This window comes from Rissa tridactyla, chromosome 1 (assembly GCF_028500815.1).
Source record: "Rissa tridactyla isolate bRisTri1 chromosome 1, bRisTri1.patW.cur.20221130, whole genome shotgun sequence".
Lineage (NCBI taxonomy): Eukaryota > Metazoa > Chordata > Aves > Charadriiformes > Laridae > Rissa > Rissa tridactyla.
The window spans coordinates 218,376,130-218,396,262 of record NC_071466.1 but is presented as its reverse complement, the minus strand read 5'-3'; the positions used below and the strand labels follow the sequence as shown (position 1 = coordinate 218,396,262).

The 20,133-nt window shown below is 62.4% G+C and overlaps 1 protein-coding gene across 1 annotated transcript in view; it reads left to right on the top strand.

The window, feature by feature from the left end:
* Positions 1–20,133, top strand: part of SND1 (staphylococcal nuclease and tudor domain containing 1) — a 145,464-nt gene that overhangs the window by 93,781 nt on the left and 31,550 nt on the right. Inside the window, exon 16 of the mRNA XM_054188613.1 lies at positions 18,393–18,502. Within this exon, the coding sequence (XP_054044588.1) occupies positions 18,393–18,502 (110 nt within the window). The remainder of the gene's footprint in view (positions 1–18,392; positions 18,503–20,133) is intronic.

Sequence of the window (20,133 nt, the reverse complement as noted above, 5' to 3'; positions counted from 1 at the left end):
GGGGGGGGTTTAATTGAGCTGGGGGACACGAATTGGAGATGATCGGAGGGTTCGGGTGCTGCCGGGGGGCTGTTTGTGCTGCTCCTGCCCGGACACCCCCCCAGCGGGATCACTGCGGTCCCCCCCTCTGTGCCCCCCCGCCAGGGAGGCTTTGGGTGCCTCCTGCACCTTTGGGTGCTTCTTGCACCTTCGGGTACCCGGCGGCACGGCTGCTCGCCCCCATTTCCCTCCACGGCCCTTGTGTCCATGGGCCAGAGCACTTGCCATGGGGGGGCTCTGAGGGGCAGCGATGAGGGGGGTGAACCCCAGCAGCATCGTGCAGCTGGGGGAGGAGGTATGGGGACGTATGGGGACGTATGGGGACGTATAGGGATGTATGGGGACGGGGACAAGCACGAGCGATGTGTGGGGACGGGGACAAGCACGAGCGGTTCGGCTGGCAGAGGTGTGTCAGCCCAGGGCTCGCCCTGCGCCCACGCGGCGGTGGTTTTGGTAGGTCCTACAAAAACGGAAGAATCCCCCCCCCGCCCCCAGCAAAGCAGTCCCGTACTTCGGCCGGAGCGTGGCAGGAGCGTGGCAAACCCTTGGGAGGGGGTTGGAAGGTGCCACCTCCTAGGCTGGTGCCAGGGTGTCACCGGGGGGAAGCCGGTCGGCGGTGAGAGAGAGCATCGGCTCGCCGAGCCCCCGCCGGCGCCGCCGCATCCCTCCATGGCAGGGGATGTGGGGTGGGCTCATCCCTCGCTCCCGTTTCTATGGCGATAACTGTTGAGAAAGGATGACCCTGAACGCCGATCGTTCACAACTTGGTTATGAAAAATTCAATAAGCGTATAAATAGATCTTATACGGGGATAAAACCACCGAGGTTTCCGTAAGCAGCAGCTCTCGCCACTCCCACCGAAGGAATATTTATCCTGGGGGGGAGCGTGGGGGCTGGGATGGAGGTTTTGTTCTCCTTTTTCATCCCGGAGCCAGGGAACGGCGTGCGGCACAGGAGCGGATACCTGCGCCCAGTCGCCCTGGACCGGCTCTTTGCTGGTCCCCGGGGCCACCAGCACGTGGGCTGGGGAGCGCCGAGGGCTTTGGGGAGCGGGAAGGACCATGGAATCACGGAATCACGGAATCCCAGGTTGGAAGGGACCTCAGGGATCATTTGGTTCTACCTTTTGTGGGAAAGGGAGCCAAGATGAGACTACAGAATCATGGAATCCCAGGTTGGAAGGGACCTCAAGGATCATCTGGTCCAACCTTTCTTGGCTAAAGCCCGCGCTAGACAAGGTGGCCCAGCTCCCTGTCCAGCTGGATCTTGAAAGCGTCCGATGTTGCGGAATCCATCGTTTCCTTGGGCTGATTGTTCTCAGTGTGAAACATTTTCCTCCTGTGTCCCATCGGAATCTCCCCAGCAGTAACTTGTCCCCATCACCCCTCCTTTTTTCCATGGAACTCCTTGTGGAAAGGGAGTCTCCATCTTCTCGGTAGCCGCCCTTTAAACACTGGAACGCGGTGACGCGGTCTCCCCTGAGCCCTCTTTTCTCCAGGCTGAACAAGCCCCGTTCTCTCAGCCTCTCCTCATGGGGCAGCTTCCCAGCCCTTGGATCATCTTGGTGGCCCTCGGTGGCCCCTCTCCAGCCTGGCCACAGCTTCCTTGTGTAGCGGGGACCAAAACTGAGCACCGAATTCCAGGTGTGGCCTGGCCAGGGCCGGGTAGAGTGGGATAACAAGGAAGAGTTGGGGCCTACAAGAAAGCTGGAGAGGGACTTTTTACAAGGACGTGTAGTGAGAGGAGGAGGGGTGGTGGCTCCAAACTGGAAGAGGGGAGATTGGGATGAGATATCGGGAAGAAATCCTTTGCTGTGAGGGGGTTGAGCCCCTGGGCCAGGTTGCCCAGAGAAGCTGTGGCTGCCCCATCCCTGGAGGGGTTCAAGGCCAGGTTGGACGGGGCTTGGAGCAACCTGGGCTGGTTGGAGATGACTAGATGGCCTTTAAGGGTCGCTTCCAACCCAACCCATTCTGTGATCCTCTGATAATGATTCTTTCTCTCTGCGGGAGATGCCCGTGTTGATGCAGCCCAGCACCCCGTTGGCTTTCCTTGCCCCAGCAGCACAATGTTCACTCATGTTGAGCTTGGTGTCCCCAGGACCCCCAGGTCCCTTTCCCCGGAGCTGCTCCCCAGCCGGGTGGATCCCAGCCTGTGCCTCACTCCGGGATTGTGTGTTCCCAGGTGCAGGACCTTACACTTGTCCTTGCTGAATTCCATAAGGCTGTTGTTACCCGGCTCTTCCAGCCCACCCAGGCCTTCCTGCAGGGTGGCTCTCCCTTCCCAAGTGTCCACGTCCCCACCCAGTTTGGTGTCATCAGCAAACTTCACCAGGGCACACTTGATCCCATCACCCAGCTCACTCATGAACATATTAAGCAGCGTTGGGCCCAGTATCCATCCTTGGGGGACCCCACTTGTGACCGGTTGCCAGTTTGAGGAGGAGCTGTTGACCACCACCCTTCAGGTGTGGCCAGTCAAACCAGTCCCCGCCCCCCACTGCAGGGACCACTCATCTGGCCCATAACCCATCGGTTTCTCTAGGGGGAGGCTGTTGGGGAACTGTGACGGAAGCCTTGGAGAAATCCAGTAGACCACCTTGCTGCTCTTGCCTGGTCTGTAGGACACGGCCAGGGCCCCCCAGTCCCACCAGTGACCCCTTCCTGGAGCGATGCTCTTGCCTGGTCTGTAGGACATGTCTGGAGACCTCCAGTCCCACCAGTGGCCATCACCCCGGAGTGACCAAACCCCCCTGGAGCTATGCTCTTGACTGGTCTGTAGGACACAACCAGCAACCCCCAGTCCCACCAGTGACTGCCACCATCACCCCAAAGTGAAGAACCCCCCTGCAGTGATGCTCTTGCCTGGTCTGTAGGACACGTTCTGGAACCCCCAGTCCCACCAGTGACCCCCACCATCACCCCAGAGTGACCCAACCCCCCTGGAGCAATGCTCTTGCCTGGTCTGTAGGACACAGCCAGAGCCCCCCAGTGCCCCCCACCACCACCCCAGAGCGAAGAACCCCCCCAGAGCGATGCTCTCTCCTGGGGACATCCCATCCCGGTGTCCGGCCGGCACAGGAGCACCCCCAGCCCCGCTCCGGGCTGGCTCCTGCCGTGTGGGAAGCACGTCCTAAACCTGTCCTTCTCCGCGTGCTTGTGCGTATAAATAGTCACCGAGGCTTATTTATAATTAACCGTTCTTAAAGTCAGCTGCGAAAGACGGGGAAACGCGACTCCCTCTCGCCTGCGACTGAGACATTAAAATTTTAAGCAGCGATAAAACTCCCACACGCTCGGGAGGAGGAATTTAGATATATTTAAATATTTCTGCGTTTAAAAGGCTGCCGCTGGGTTCGGCCGTGTTTTAGACGGGAGAATCCTCCCGGGTTCCTCCCAGGGCTCCCTGCGAGCCGGGATCCGTCCCCGTGTCCCACTGGTGGAGATGCTCTCCTGGATTTTTGGGTGGGATTTGCGCTGGGAGCGGGGAAGGAGCAGTCGCCGGTGGCCGATGGGGTGCCCCATCCTCATCCTCGCCGGTGGGATGCCCATGGGGCCGTGCCCCCCAGGGGATCCTTCCCATGGCGGGATAATGGGGGTCCTGCTGTCCCTTCCCGGGATAACGGCGGTCCCGCTGTCCCTCCCCGGGGTCCGATGGTTAAATAGACACCCGTCCCTGCCCGGTGCCGGCCATTCCTGGCCTCCCCCGAAGAGTCGGGGGGGCTCCGGCTCGGCCTTTCTGCTTTCTCCGGTAATTTGGAAATGAAAGGAGAGGCGCTGGGGCGGCCTGGAAATGGCTGGCTCCGGGGGGAACGCGCCGGCTGCGAGTTATATTTAATCCCGGTTGCTGTGGAGACCGGCTGGCTCTCGCCCGCTCCCAGGGGCTGAGTTTGCTCTCCAAAGTTCCCAAAGTGGTGCAGAACCCCCTGGCTCCAGCTGCCGGGGAGGGTCCCGGGGGTCCCTGCAGCCCTTGGGGGTCCCTGGAGGGGGTGGGGACCGATGGGCCGAGTCCCCCCTCCCCACCACCTCCTTGGCAACCTCCTTGGCCACCTCAGTGGGCACCTCTTTGGGCACCTCTTTGGCCACCTCCATGGGCACCTCCTTGGCCACCTCCTTGGCCATCTCCTTAGGCACCTCTTTGGCTACCTCCATGGGCACCTCCTTGGCCACCTCCTTGGCCATCTCCTTGGGCACCTCTTTGGGCACCTCCTTCGGCACCTCCATGGGCACCTCCTTGGCCACCTCCTTGGCCATCTCCTTGGGCACCTCCTTGGGCACCTCTTTGGGCACTTCCTTGGGCACCTCCTTGGCCACCTCCTTGGCCATCTCCTTGGGCACCTCTTTGGGCACCTCCTTGGCCACCTCCATGGGCACCTCCTTCACCACCTTCTTGGCCACCTCCATGGCCACCTCCTTCGCCACCTCCTTGGCCACGTCCATGGGCACCTCCTTGGCCACCACCGCGCCGCCCTGCGCCAGGCGCCTCAATTAGGGGGTTGGGAATAAGGAGTGGGCGACTGGTCGCCCATCGCGCAGCTTAGGCCGGGCTCTGGTTTGGGGTGCTGGGTGCCACTGCAGCGGGGTGCCCCTGTCAGCCACCCGGGACGTGGGGCTGCACCCCTCTGCGGCAGCCTCTGCGTCTCCTGGGGGGGTTCTGTGCTGCACAGGACCATCCTGAACTGCACAGGAGCATCCCGTGCTGCACAGGAGCATCCCCTCCTGCATCCCACAGGAGCATCCCGCCTTGCCCAGGACCATCCTGGGTTGCCCAGGAGCATCCTGCACTGCACAGGGTCATCCCGTGCTGCACGGGGTTGTCCTGCATCCCACGGGAGCATCCTGCACTGCACAGGACCACCCTGAGTTGCCCAGGACCATCCTGGAGTCACACAGGAGCATCCTGCATTGCCCAGGATCATCCTGCGTTGTTCAGGATCATTCCATGTTGTACAGGAACATCCTGCATCGCACAGGACCATCCTGAGTTGCCCAGGAACATCCTCCATTGCCCAGGACCATCCTGAGTTGCCCAGGATCATCCCACATTGCCCAGGACCATCCTGAGTTGCCCAGGATCATCCTCCATTGCCCAGGACCATCCTGAGTGGCCCAGGAACATCCTCCATTGCCCAGGACCATCCCCTGTTCATAGGACCATCCTGCATTGCCCAGGACCATCCTGAGTCCCACAGGACCATCCTGAGATGCTCGGGAGCATCCTGCTTTGCCCAGGATCATCCTCCATTGCCCAGGGCCATTCTGCATTGCTCAGGATCATCCTGCGTTGCCCAGGACCATCCCCTGTTCATAGGACCATCCTGCATTGCCCATCCTGAGTCCCACAGGACCATCCTGAGTTGCTCGGGAGCATCCTGCTTTGCCCAGGATCATCCCACATTGCACAGGACCGTCCCGAGTTCATAGGATCATCCTGCATTGCCCAGGAGCATCCTGAGTCCCACAGGACCATCCTGCATTGCTCAGGATCATCCTGCGTTGCCCAGGACCATCCCATGTTGCCCAGGACCATCCCCTGTTCATAGGACCATCCTGCATTGCCCAGCACCATCCTGTGTCCCGCAGGACCATCCTGAGTCTCCCGGGGTCATCCCGCATTGCCCAGGACTGTCCCGCGTTGCCCAAGACCGTCCCATGTTCACAGGACCATCCTGCCTCGCTCAGGACCATCCCGATTTGCCGGTCCCAGAGCCGCCGTGTGCTGAGCTGGGCTAACGGTGCTGCTGGGGACAATTCTGGGGTTTTTGGGGCAAACTGCCCCGCTGCCCGCCCAGTGCCCGCAGCGCCGGGGGAGCACCCAGCTCCTGCTCTCCCCCCGCTCTCCTCCGGGGAGACCCGCCCCAGCTGAGGCTCTCTAATCAAGCTGTACACATTAATTACGGGCTGAAAAGGCAGGTAACGTGTCAATTAGCGTGGAAGATGACGGGCCCCTTCTGTCTTCCCCCCCCGCTGCGGACCCCGCACTTCTGCCGGGGTGGGTATTCCCGGTCTCCGGCTGCATCCATCCCTTCCTCCCGGCAGCAGTGCCGGGGGCTGGCGCGGCTGAGGCCGGCGAGCTCGGTGCACCCACCCCGGCCCCTGCCCTGCCTGGCGCGGGGGTCATGCCCCCACCCAAGTTGCTCCCATCGGCAGCAAACCCGCAGGGAAGACCCCGGTGTCCTGTGGGTCCTTGGGTCCCCCCGGGCGGGCGCTCGCTGGGGATGGGGGTTTTGGGGTGGCCCTGAGCACAGGAGGGTGGTGCAGGCAGGGCAGGCAGGGAGAGCTGTGCAGGCAGGGCAGTGCAGGCAGGGCAGGGCAGTCAGGGCTGTGTGCAGGCAGGGCAGTGCAGGCAGGGCAGGCAGGGCAATGCAGGCAGGGCAGGGCAGTGCAGGCAGGGCAGGGCAGTGCAGGCAGGGCTCAGGGGAGGCAGGGCAATGCAGGCAGGGCAGGGCAGTGCAGGCAGGGCTGTGTGCAGGCAGGGCAGTGCAGGCAGGGCTCAGGGCAAGGCAGGCAGTGCAGGCAGGGCTGTGTGCAGGCAGGGCAGTGCAGGCAGAGCTCAGGGCAGGCAGGGCAATGCAGGCAGGGCAGGGCAGTGCAGGCAGGGCAGGCAGTGCAGGCAGGGCTGTGTGCAGGCAGGGCAGTGAAGGCAGGGCAGGCAGGGCAGTGCAGGCAGGGCTGTGTGCAGGCAGGGCAGGACAGTGCGGGCAGGACAGTGCAGGCAGGGCAGGCAGTGCAGGCAGGGCAGTGCAGTCAGGGCTGTGTGCAGGCAGGGCAGTGAAGGCAGGGCAGGCAGGGCAATGCAGGCAGGGCAATGCAGGCAGGGCAGGCAGTGCAGGCAGGGCTGTGTGCAGGCAGGGCAGCGAAGGCAGGGCAGCGAAGGCAGGGCAGGGCAGGCAGGGCTCAGTGCGGGCAGGGCAGGCAGGGCTCAGTGCGGGCAGGGCAGACCCCCTGCCTCCCTCCCCGGCATGGAGCCCTGGCGGCAGCGGGGCGGTGGGATCTGGGGAGGGGAGGGATGGGCTGGAACGGGGCTGGATTCCCCGTCTCCCCGTAACCCCGGCTCCTCCGTCGCCCTGCCTGCTGTCTTTTCCCTTTCCCGTTCATCCATTAAAGGGATCATGCTGGTGATTGGAACAACTTCCCAGCCTCCCAGGGCTGGGAAGGGGGCACAGCTGTGCCCACCGCGGCGAAGCCGTTTGGTGACAGGGCTGGTGACGCCGCTGCGGCACAGTGGATGGCACCGACGGGCGGGTTTGGCATCCCACCCCCATCCCCGGCAGGGACCCCCATGGAGCCAGGATCCCATGGTGAAGGGACCCCCACGGCACAGGGACCCCCATGGAGCAGGGACCCCCATGGCACAGAGACTCCCCCAGAGCAGGACCCCGGGCAGGACCCCCATGGCACAGGGCCCCCAACGGCACAGGGACCCCAGAGCAGAGACCCCCATGGATCAGGGACCCCCACAGCACAGGGACCCCCATGGTGCAGGGACTCCCCCGGAGCAGGACCCCGGAGTAAAACCCCCATGGCACAGGGAGCCCTATGGATCAGGGACCCCATGGCACAGGGACCCCAGAGCAGGACCCCCATGGAGCAGGGACCCCCATGGTGAAGCGACCCCCATGGCAGAGGGACCCTTATGGCACAGGGACCCCTATGGAGCAGTGACCCCATGGCACAGGGACCCCAGAGCAGGACCCCCATGGTGAAGGGACCCCCACGGCACAGGGACTCCCATGGCAGAGGGACTCCCCCGGAACAGGACCCCAGAGCAAGACCCCCATGGACCAGGGACCCCCATGGCACAGGGACTCCAGAGCAGAACCCCATGGAGCAGGGACCCCTATGGAGCAGAGACCCCATGGCGCAGGGACCCTAGAGCAGGACCGCCATGGAGCAGGGACCCCCACGGCACAGGGACCCCCATGGCAGAGGGACTACCCCAGAGCAGGACCCCAGAGCAAGACCCCCATGGAGCAGAGACCCCCACGGCACAGGGACCCCCATGGTGCAGGGACCCCAGAGCAGGACCCCCATGGTGAAGCAGCCCCCATGGAGCAGGGACCCCTATGGAGCAGGGACCCCCACGGCACAGGGACTCCCCCGGCGCAGGACCCCAGAGCAGGACCCCCATGGTGAAGGGACCCCCATGGCGCAGGGACTCCCCTGGAGCAGGACCCCAGGCAGGACCCCCATGGCACAGGGACCCCCACGGCACAGGGACCCCCATGGCACAGGGACCCCTATGGAGCAGGGACCTCCATGGCGCAGGGACCCCTACGGCACAGGGACCCCCATGGCGCAGGGACCCCTATGGAGCAGGGACCCCTATGGAGCAGGGACCCCCACGGCACAGGGACCCCCATGGCGCAGGCTCCACCATCGCGGGACTGGGCCCCCCCCGGGGTGCTGATGCTCGGACCGGGGGGGGACAACCCGGCTGCTCTGCCCGTAAGCCCAGCTTGGTGCACCCCCCCAGCAGGTCCCCCCCTCTTCTCTTTCACCCTCCCGGTGGCGGTGACACCCCCACACACACATACCCCGATAACCGAGGGCTGGGGAGTCCCGGAGCGGTCCCCCCCCTTCCCCCCCCCACAAGCCACCAGCCCTCTCATTAGCTGTTCCGCTGAATAATTGACGAGGGCTCATTAGAGGCAGAGCTGCTTCAATAACCAACTTTGCCTTACTCAGGCTAAAAGTTTAATTTTCCAGCGCCGCGAGCTGGGAGAGGTGCCAGCCCCCCCCGTCCCCCCCCCCCATCCCTCTCCCCGGCGGCTCCCCGGTGAGAGCCCGCAGAACCCCCCCCCCCACCCTGGGGCACTCAATGCAAGCGCTGGTGCGGGTGTGGGATGGAGCGGGGGGGGGTCCCAGCATGGGGGGGGGTGTCAGTGTGGGGGTGTCGGTGTGGGAGGAGCACTTGCGGGGGGGGAAGACACCTTCCCCCCCCCCCCAACATCCCGCCAGCATCTCTCCTCGCCGGGGCGCTTCGTCCTCCCCACGCGTCCTCCTGCGCTCCCTCGGTTTTGGGGGGGGGGGCGGGTCGGACGGGGTCCTGCTGGGGGGCCCCTGCACCGCGCTAATTAATTAATTAATTGCCGAAGTCATGGCGTCATATCGAATAAGGCAGGCGGGTGCTGGGAGGCGGCCGTGGGGCCACGGGGCGCTGGCAGCTGGTGGCCCGCGAGGCCGGCGTGGGCGTCGGGGCCGGGGGCGGTTTCACCCTCTGCGCTCACACACACGCTTTTACTTATTCCATAATTTTTTTTGCGGGGCGGGGGGGGGACAGACACGCGGTTTCCAGCCGGTTCCGCTCCCGGGAGCTGTGCTCCGCTGCTCGGCCGATGCTCCCCAACCCCTCCTCTGCCGTGCCGTCACCCATCGCTGGGAGCCAGAAATATGATAAATCTCTGTATTTTATCAATGCCGTCAATTTTTTTTTATTATTTTTTTTTTTTTTTTTTTTTATACCTCAAATGCAAACGAGCGTCATGGAGAGAAGACAGGTCCCTTGTAAATGTGACTGCGGGGATGCTCTCAAGGGAGCCTCATCCCGTCTCTCCAGCTAAAATATATACGTTTGAGCGCTATAAATATGTGCAAATAGAGAGGCGCTAATTTAATCCCGAGTTCTGCTTTCCCGGCGAGACCCTGCAGCCTGACACCTTCCCGGGATGGGGGCCGACAGACCGTGACTCCCCCCCCAGCCTGGCCAGCCGACCCCAAGGAGGCGAGCCCCGTGGCCAACAGCCCCCCCCCGGGAGGGGATGCCACCGGGGTGCCAACTCGGGGGCACGCGTCTGCTTTTGGGGGAAAAAGAGGTGAAAAGGAGGTTTCCGCCCGAGCTGCAGCCCCTCGAGGTTGTGCCCGCTCTGGTCCGTGCCCCCCACGTGGCGACGGATGGATGCGGCACGGGGATGTGGGGGGCTGCTGTGGTCTCTGGGTGCCGCGGCTTGGCCGGGGGGCAGAGCATCCCCGCCGGGGGGGGGATGTGGATCCGCAAGGTTGGGATGCAGAGACCCCAAATGCTGAGGTGTGGTGACACCAGGTGCTGCAGGCACATGGGGTGGGGACACGGTGACCCCAAAGGCTGCAGCATTTGGGATGTGGTGACACCAAGTGCTGCAGACACGTGGTGACCCCAGATACTGCAGATATGGTGTCAGGACGTGGTGACCCCAAATGCTGAGGTGTGGTGACACCAGGTGCTGCAGGCACACAGTGTGGGGACACGGTGACCCCAAAGGCTGTAGCGTTTCAGATGTGGTGACCCCAAAGGCTGTAGATGTGGTGACACCAGGTGCTGCAGAGACACGGAGTTGGGTCACGGTGACCCCAAAGCCTGTAGCGTTTCGGATGTGGTGACCCCAAAGGCTGCAGATGTGCAGGGTTGGGATGTGGTGACCCCAAGTGCTGTAGACGTGGTGACACCAGGTGCTGCAGACACGCGGTGTCCCCAAATGCTGTAGATACAGGGTTGGGACGTGGTGACCCCAAATACTGAGGATAGAGCATCAGGACATGGTGACCCCAAACGCTGAGGTGTGGTGACACCAGGTGCTGCAGAGACACAGAGTTGGGTCATGGTGACCCCAAAGGCTGCAGCATTTGGGATGTGGTGACCCCAAAGGCTGTAGATGTGGTGACACCAGGTGCTGCAGACACGTGGTGACCCCAGATACTGCAGATATGGTGTCAGGACGTGGTGACCCCAAATGCTGAGGTGGGGTGACACCAGGTGCTGCAGGCACACAGTGTGGGGACACGGTGACCCCAAAGGCTGTAGCGTTTCAGATGTGGTGACCCCAAAGGCTGTAGACGTGGTGACACCAGGTGCTGCAGACACGCGGTGTCCCCAAATGCTGTAGATGCAGGGTTGGGACGTGGTGACCCCAAATACTGAGGATAGAGCATCAGGACGTGGTGACCCCAAACGCTGAGGTGTGGTGACACCAGGTGCTGCAGAGACACGGAGCTGGGTCATGGTGACCCCAAAGGCTGCAGCATTTGGGATGTGGTGACCCCAAAGGCTGTAGATGTGGTGACACCAGGTGCTGCAGACACGTGGTGACCCCAAATACTGCAGATACGGTGTCAGGACGTGGTGACCCCAAATGCTGAGGTCTGGTGACACCAGGTGCTGCAGAGACACGGTGTTGGGTCATGGTGACCCCAAAGGCTGCAGCATTTGGGATGTGGTGGCCAGGGGTTCCCTGGCCAGCCGTCCCCAGCTCCGGGCTGCCTTGGCAGGATCCGGCACAGTTCGGCAGCGCCCGGCCACCTCCCGCCGCCCCCCGTCCCCGCTGCCGTCTGTTCCCCTCTTCCCGACAGCCTCTATTTTGGTAGGGACGAGTGTTAAAAATACACCGGGCTCCCACACGGGCTCCGCGGCAGCAGCCAAGTTGCCATCACGACTCGGATGCCGGCCACTCGCCTGCCAGCGCCAGGGAAGGAGGGGACGGCCGTGCCAGCCCCCCCGGTGTCACTGCCAGCCCCGGCTCGGCTCCCCTGGGGATGGGCAGCATCGTCCTGCCCGGTGGCAACGGCAGGATCCGTCCCCAAGCCCTGGGGTCACTTGCCCGGGGTCTGGTGTGGCGGCAGCGACTCCCACCCTGCCGGATGCCAGGATCTGGCGCGGGACCCCGGCATCGGGATTGCGCTGCCTGCAGTGACCGGGGTGGCTTCGGTCCGGTGACGTGGTGGTGCCACGTGGGTCCTCTCCCTCCTTCTCCTCGCCTCCTCTGTTTCTCCCCAAGTCCATAAATCCTCCCGGAGATCCATCTCCAGCGCTCAGCACCGGCGCAAGCGTTCCCACATGGGCAAACCCGGTGCCGGTGCCATCCCTCGCCGCGCCGGGGGTGGTTATGGCACAGCAAGGAGGGGGGAAAACTGATATTTAGAGCCCAGAAATTAAGGCTGGAAAAGCCCCCGCTGCAGCCGTCAGCGGGAAATCTGGGAAATTTTACCCTGGAGAAACCGGAGGGAGGATTTTTTCCTGAGGGGGGAAGGCGGGCCATGCCGGCGCGGTGCGGTGCGGTGCCGTGCTGTGCCGTGCCGTGCCGTGCGCGGTGGTTGCCCCCGGCTGCCGGGGGTACCCCGGTGACATTAGATGTTTATTAGTGGCTTTGTGGCAGGGAGGCTTGGCCCCCCCGCTCCGGCCCCCCCCGGCGGTTTCTCCATGGATAATCCATCCTGGCTTCTCCCTGTATTTGTGTAATTGTATATCTAAAATAACAGCAGCGTATCGTTTATTACGGATATTCTATATTAGCTTTGCCTTGCGGGGGGGCTGGGGGCTGTGCTCCGCACACGGCCCTGCTCCCACCCCCCCACCCCCACCCCCCCGGCACATCTGGGACCAGCCGCATCCCGCTGCAGCGCTCCGGGGGCCGGATCCGGCATCCTGCCCTGCCGTGTTGCGGGGGGGGCCCAGCTGGGGGATGCCCCGGGATGCTGCGGGATACTCCAGGATGCTGCGGGATGCCCAGGGATGCTGTGGGATACACCGGGATGCTATGGGATACCCTGGGATGCTGCGGGATGCCTAGGGATGCTGTGGGATGCCCCGGGATGTTGTGGGATACACGGGGATGCTATGGGATACCCTGGGATGCTGTGGGATACCCTGGGATGCTGCAGGATGCCCAGGGATGCTATGGGATACCCTGGGATGCTGCGGGATGCCTAGGGATGCTGTGGGATGCCCCAGGATGTTGTGGGATACACTGGGATGCTATGGGATACCCTGGGATGCTGCAGGATGCCCAGGGATGTTGCAGGATACTGTGGGATTCTGTAGAATGTCCAGGGATGCTGTGGATGCCCTGGGATGCTGTCGTATGCTCTGGACTGCTGTGGGATACGCCGGGATGCCGTGGAATGCCCAGGGACACTACAGGATGCCCTGGGATGCTGCGGAATACTCTGGGGTGCTGCAGGATGCCTTGGGATGCTGCAGGATACCCCGGGATGCTGCGGGGTGCCCCAGGATGCTGCAGGATGCCTGGGATGCTGCAGGATGCTATGGGATTCTTCAGGATGCCCTGGGATCCTGTGGGATGCCCTGGAATGCTGTGGGATACCCCAGGGTGCTGTGGGACGCCCAGGGATGCTGCGCGATACTGTGGGATACCCTGGGATGTTGTGGGATACTGCGGGATTCTGTAGGGTGTTCAGGGATGCTGTGGGATGTCCCTGGATTCTGTGGGATACCCTAGGATGCTGCGGGATGCTGTGGGATTTTGCGGGATGCCCTGGCATGTTGGAGGATACCCCTGGGATGCTGTGGGATACCCCAGGATGCTGCGGGATTCTGCAGGATGCCCCAGGAGGCTGTGGGATACTCTGGGATGCCATGGGATGCCCAGGGATGCTGTGGGATGCTGCAGGATGCCTGGGATGCTGCGGGATGCTGTTGGATTCTGCCGGATGCCCTGGAATGCTGTGGGATACTTTGAGATACTGCGAGTTGTCCAGCAATGCTGTGGGATGCCCAGGGATGCTGCAGGATGCTGTGGAGTTCTGTGGGATGCCCAGGGATGCTGTGGGATGCCCTGGGATGCTGCGGGATGCTGTGGGATTCTGCAGGATGCCCTGGAATGCTGTGGGGTACCCCAGGATGCTGTGGGATGACCCAGGATGCTGCAGGCTATGCCAGGATTCTGTGGGATAGCCCAGCATGCTGTGGCATGCCCAGGGATGCTGCGGGATACTGTGGGATTCTGCAGAATGTCCAGGGATGCTGTGGGATGCCCCAGGATGCTGTGGGATTCTGCAGGATGCCCTGGGATGCTGCAGGATGCCTGGGATGCTGCGGGATGCTGTGGGATGCTGCAGGATAAGCCCGGATTCTGTGGGATACCCCAGCATGCTGCAGGATGCTGTGGGGATTCTGCGGGATGCCCTGGGATGCTGTGGGATGCCCCGGGATGCCGTGGGATGCCCTGGGATGCTGCAGGATGCCCAGGGATGCTTCAGGATACTGTGGGATTCTGCAGAGTGTCCAGGGATGCTGCGGGATGCTGTGGGATTCTGTGGGATGCCCTGGGATGCTGTGGGATGCCCCTGGGATGCTGCGGGATGGTCCAGGATGCTGCAGGATTCTGTGGGATACCCCAGGATGCTGTGGGATTCTGCGGGATGCCCTGGGTTGCTGCAGGATGCCCTGGGATGCTGTGGAGTACCCCAGGATGCTGCGGGATGTCCTGGGATGCTGTGGGATGACCCGGGATGCTGCAGGATGCCCTGGGATGCTGCGGGATGATGCAGGATGCTGCAGGATGCCCAAGGATGCCGTGGGATGCTCTGGGATGCTGTGGGTTGACACGGGATGCTGTGGGATGCCCTGGGGTGCTGCGGGATGCCCTGGGATGCTGTGGGATGACACGGGATGCTGCAGGATGCCCAAGGATGCCGTGGGATGCTGTGGGTTGACACGGGATGCTGCAGGATGCCCTGGGATGCTGCGGGATGCCCTGGGATGCTGGGGGACGCTTGCCCCCAGCCCTCAACCTCCCTCCCTGCGGGGATGGGGCCGGGCTGGGAGGATCCCGCGCAGCCCCGGAGCCACCTCCTCCCTCCCCGCCGCGCTGCCGGGCCTGGCTGCTCGGCAAAAAGCGATCAGCAGAAGTGATTTGTGGCGGAGTTCTTGGGAGACCCCGGGGGGAGAGCGGCGGCAGCCGCACGCTGCAGCATTTTAAACCGCATCCCTCATCTGTGCAGATTAATCCATTACGCCTTCCCGGGAAGAGCAGCAGAGTCTGCGGCTTCGGGTCTAGTTATTTATTTTATTTTTTTTATTTATTTTTTTCCGACTGCTGGGTAACTTCGCCGGGTTTTGCGTAGCTGCCCGTGGGAGCCGAGCGGCCCCCTCCCCTCGCCGTAAGGCAGCCGGCGCATTCCCGGGGCTCATCCCAGCCTTTTCAGGTTTCCCTTTTCCCAAAGCAGGCTGGCTTGGCTGGTGGGGGCTGAGGAGGCGGCAGAGGCAGCGAGGGGCTGCGAGGTGCCGTCCCGAGCTGCCGCGCGGGCTGGGAGTATCCGTGTGCCGGCATCCCCCGGCGCCGCGGCAGGGAAAAAACCGCTGCGCTTGAGCTTCTTCTATTTTATTTAAAGACTCGGACACTTCCTCAGCTCTTTCTTCAAATTATTTTCTTGGGGGGAGGGGGGGGGAAATAAATAAATAATAATATTGCTGTCGTGGTGCATAAGCCCTGGCCGCGGCGGCTCCCTTCCCCCAGCCCCAGCAGCGGAGGAGGAGGAGGAGGAGGAGGAAGGGAAGACACGTTCTTGGCAGCTCTGGCTCCTCATTTTTCCCTCCCGGCACAGTGCTGGAGACGCTGGCGATGCCGGACTGATGCCGTGCTGGAGCCGTGCCAGCCTGGCAGGAGGAGGAGGAGGAGGAGGAGGAGGAGATGCGTCTCTGCTCCTTCCTCCCGCTCACAGCCAGGGCCCGTCAGGGTGCAGCCCATGCCGGCTCTTTTTGGGGGTCCGGGAGCTGGGGGGCTGCCACCGAAAGCCTGTCCCCCCCCACTCTGCCCACCCCTTGGGGCTGGAGGGGGGTCCCCTCTCCCCAGGGACCTGCCTGTGCCCCCCCCCCCCCGCCCCGGCAGCACCACGGGAGGGTCCGGGTGCTCCTGGGGTGGTCCCGGGTGGGGGGAGCCTCCCCCCCCGCCCCCCCCCAGCTCCCCAGCCACAACACGCTTCGTTACCGGGCTGATGGTTCCCAGCTCCTTAACGAAGATCGCTGGCTCGCCCACTCTCCCCGCCCCGCGTTTTGCCGCGTTTCCGAAAATCTTCCTTTCCTGCCCCATTTTTTCCAGGCGGAGGGTGTCAATGCCACCGAAGTTGGGGGGGGGGGGACACGGGCAGGGATAGGGGGTCCCAGCCCCGGGGGGGGCCACAGGCAGGGCTGGGGCTGGCAGCTGCCTGCAGTGTCCCGGCAGCAAAATTCCTGCCAGATTCCCTGGAAATGTTTCGCTTCCCTCGGAGACAGCGCAGAGTGGAAAAAAAAGGGGGAAAAGGGTTTTTTGCCTGACACCGGGCTCTGCAGCCGCGGTGACGGAGGGGACAGGGGGTGGGTTGGGTGGGGGGGACACGGGTGGGACAGGGATGGGGAGTGGGATGGGGCAGGGAAGGGGGTGAGAATGGGGATGGGGATGGGGATACGACAGGGACAGGAATGGGGACAGGGACAGGGACAATGATAGGGATGGGAATGGGAATGGGGACAAGGATGGGGACAGGGACAGGAAGGGGGATGTGATAGGGATGGGAATGGGGACAAGGATGGGGACAGGGATGGGGATGTGATAGGGATGGGAATGGGGACAGGGATGGGAATGCAGACAAGGATGGGGACAGGGACAGGGATGGGGATGTGATAGGGATGGGAATGGGAATGGTGACAAGGATGGGGACAGGGACAGGGATGCGATAGGGATGGGAATGGGGACAGGGACAGGGATGGGGATGGGGACAGGGACACGTCCCCCTGGATTGCCATCTGGCTCCCTCCCTCCCCCTGGCTACTGCAGGGCCCGCGAGCAGCCGGGGACCCCCAGCGGTCCCTGAGGTGGGGATGGGGACCCCACTGGTCCCCACAGCTGGGCTTGGGGACACCACCATTCCCAGCCGGGGGGGTCCTGCAGGCTCCCTCCCCTATAGCCCCCCCCTCTCCTGCCATCGCCCCCCCCCCTCCCCCAGTGCGGGGGTTTAGTTTCGAGTGCTGCAAATGCCCCGTTTTAATCGCGAGGGAAATGGCTGCGCGGGGGGACCCGGGGTTTCACCGCGTCCTTCTCGCCCTCCGCGCCGGCACCCTGCGGTGAGGGGGGGCTCGGGGTGGGGGGGCAGCTCGGTAAGGGGAGACACCAGCACTTTGGAAGTTATTAATTAATCAATTGCTTTAGCGAGAACCGGCCTCCTTTCCTGGCTCTGGTGCTGTGGTTGCGTGCGATGCTGGCAGTGTGGTGCCACCGGTGTGGTGACGCTGGTGTGGTGACACCGTGGGTGCGGTGACACCGGTGCGGTGCCGGCGGTGTCACCATCACCGGAATCTTTCCTGGGGTGTTCCCAGCCGGAGCAGGGCAGCACTTTGTCCCTGCCACCTCTGTGGGCACCGAGATGGTGGGCACCGAGCTGTGCCCCCCTCCCCCCCAGTCCTGGCAACCCGGCGAGTGCCACCGCCCCAACCATGCGGTGCCAAAACTGGTCACCCGGTCCCTGGCACGGCCACCGGACCTCGGCAACGCCGGGGATGGGTGTCACCCCCAAAGTGCTGTGCGGCCACCATCCCCCCCGGCCTCGCCGTCAAGGTCAGGGCTGCCATCCTCATCCTCATCCTCATGGGCACGCCGGTGTCCCCGCTCGGTGGTGACACGCTCCGCCGTGCCACACAAATGGCTCCAACGCTCCGGCAGCTGCCGATGTCATTCCCGGCGGTTCATTAATAAGGGATTATGTAAAATGGAATTAATAATGCAGGATGTGCCAGTTTAATCACCTGTGCCGCCGCCGGCAGCGCTTTGCCGAAGGGGAGCCCGGGGGGGGGTCACCCCGGTTTGCAGCTGGGGAAACGGAGTCCCCTGCTCGTCCCCGTGTCCCCATCCCTGATGGCTCTTCCCCATCCCCGTGTCCCCATCCCTGATGGCTCTGCCCCCGCCTGGCCCCGTGGAGCTCGTCCCTGTGTCCCCGTCCCTGATGGCTCTTCACCTGCTCGTCCCCGTGTCCCCATCCCTGCTGGCTCTTCCCCTGCTCCTCCCTGTGTCCCCATCCCTGATGGCTCTTCCCCTGCTCCTCCCTGTGTCCCCATCCCTGATGGCTCTTCCCCTTTTGTCCCTGTGTCCCCATCCTTAATGGCTCTTCCCCCTGCTTGTCCCCATGTCCCCATCCCTGATGGCTCTTCCCCTGCTCCTCCCTGTGTCCCCATCCCTGATGGCTCTGCCCCTTTTGTCCCCTCATCCCCATCCCTGATGGCTCCTCCCTTTTTGTCCCCATGTCCCCATCCCTGCTGGCTCTTCCCCTGCTCCTCCCTGTGTCCCCATCCCTGATGGCTCTTCCCTTGCTTGTCCCCATGTCCCCATCCCTGATGGCTCTTCCCTTGCTGGTCCCCAGGGAGCTCGTCCCCGTGTCCCCATCCCTGGTGGCCCCAGGACTGTCCCAGGCTCTTCGTGTCCCCAGTGCCGGGGAAGTGCCACCGTGGGGGCCCTCCCGTGTCCCAGGAGCTGGTGGCATCCCGCCTGTGCTCGGGTGGCCCCTTTCGTCCCCGAAACACTCCTTGCGGGTGATGTCCCCGGCAGCGGCAGGCGGGGGTGACGGCTGGCCTCCCCCCGGCGTCTCACCCTCCTCTTCCTCCTCTTCCTCCCGCAGGCATCGAGTGTCCCCGGGGGGCGCGGAACCTGCCGGGGCTGGTGCAGGAGGGCGAGCCCTTCAGCGAGGAGGCCACGCACTTCACCAAGGAGCTGGTGCTGCAGCGGGAGGTAGGGGCTGCGCGGGGGGCGGGGGGGACACGCCGGGGACACCCAGAGCGTCCCCGGGCGGCTGCGCCCGGTCCATAGATCGCCGCGGGGCTGTGTTTGCTCTGGCTCTGAATCGGCCCTCGCTGGGGGCACCACGGGGGGAGCGATGGGCAGCTGCTCCTGGAGGGGGACAGCTCACCTGTTTTATTTTTTTATTATTTTATTTTATTTTATTTTATTTTATTTTATTTTATTTTATTCTATTCTATTTTATTTTATTCTATTTTATTCTATTTTATTCTATTTTTAATTTTAAAATTTTTTAAATTTTTTTTTACTTATTTTACTTTACTTTTATTTTTTATATATTTTAATTTTTATTTTATTTTTATGTTTTTATTTTATTTTTTGTTTTATTTTATTTTATTATTTCATTTTTTATATGTTTTAATTTTATTTTATTTGTTATCACTTTCTTTTCTTTTTTCTTTTCCTTTCTTTTCTTTTCTTTTCCTTTCTTTCTTTTCTTTTTTCTTTTCTTTTCTTTTCTCTTTTCTTTTCTTTTCTTTTCTTTTCTTTTCTTTTCTTTTCTTTTCTTTTCTTTTCTTTTCTTTTCTTTTCTTTTCTTTTCTTTTCTTTTCTTTTCTTTTCTTTTCCTTTTCTTTTCCTTTTCTTTTCTTATTTTACTTTATTTTATTTTACTTTATTTTATTTTATTTTATTTTATTTTATATGTTTCATTTGATTATTTTGGGTGGAAACCACTGTTGACTCACTGCTCCGGTGGCGATGGTGGCAGTGGCCCAGCCGCGCTGCCGTTGGCTGGCGTGGCCCTGCCTTCGCACTCCACCGCCCCACCAGTCCCACACCAAGGAGCACTGGGGAGGACTGGGGAGGGCTGGGGAGGGCTGGGCATCTCCCGCTCTCCCTGCTTCCACATCTGCATCCCCGGGGAGCGATGCTGCCGGATTGGGGATGGAGTGGCATGGTGCCCAGGGGGGGTCTGGCTTGGCAGAGGGGGCCACATCCCGCTGGGTGCTGGGAGGGTGGCTGCAGGTGTCCCGGCAAAGCCAGGAAAGTGGGAGGGAGGTTGGTGCTGCCTTGAGGGCAAGTGGGATCGAGCGGGATCGAGTGGGACTGAGGGCACCCTCAGCCAGTTTGCGGATGACACCAAGCTGAGTGGTGCGGTGACACGCCGGGGGGACGGGATGGCATCCAGAGGGACCCGGACAGGCTGGAGAAGGGGGTCCCTGTGACCCCCATGGGGTCCAAGCAGGCCCAGTGCAGGGTCCTGCCCCTGGGTGGGGGCAGCCCCCGGTGCCAGCCCAGGCTGGGGATGGAGGGATGGAGAGCAGCCCTGAGAGAAGGGGTGCACAGCGGGCGCATGGCAGGGGGGATGCGCAGGGGATGCAGGGGGGATGCAAGGGAATGCACGGGGGATGCAGGGGGGATGCACATGGGATACAGGGGGGATGCAGGGGGGATGCACATGGGATACAGGGGGGATGCGCAGGGGATGCAGGGGGGATGCATGGTAGACGTGTGGTGGATACTCAACAGATGCAGGGTGGATGCACAGCAGAAGCGCGGCAGAAGCACGGCAGATGCTCAGCAGGTGCAGGGTGGATGCACATGGGATACAGGGTGGATGC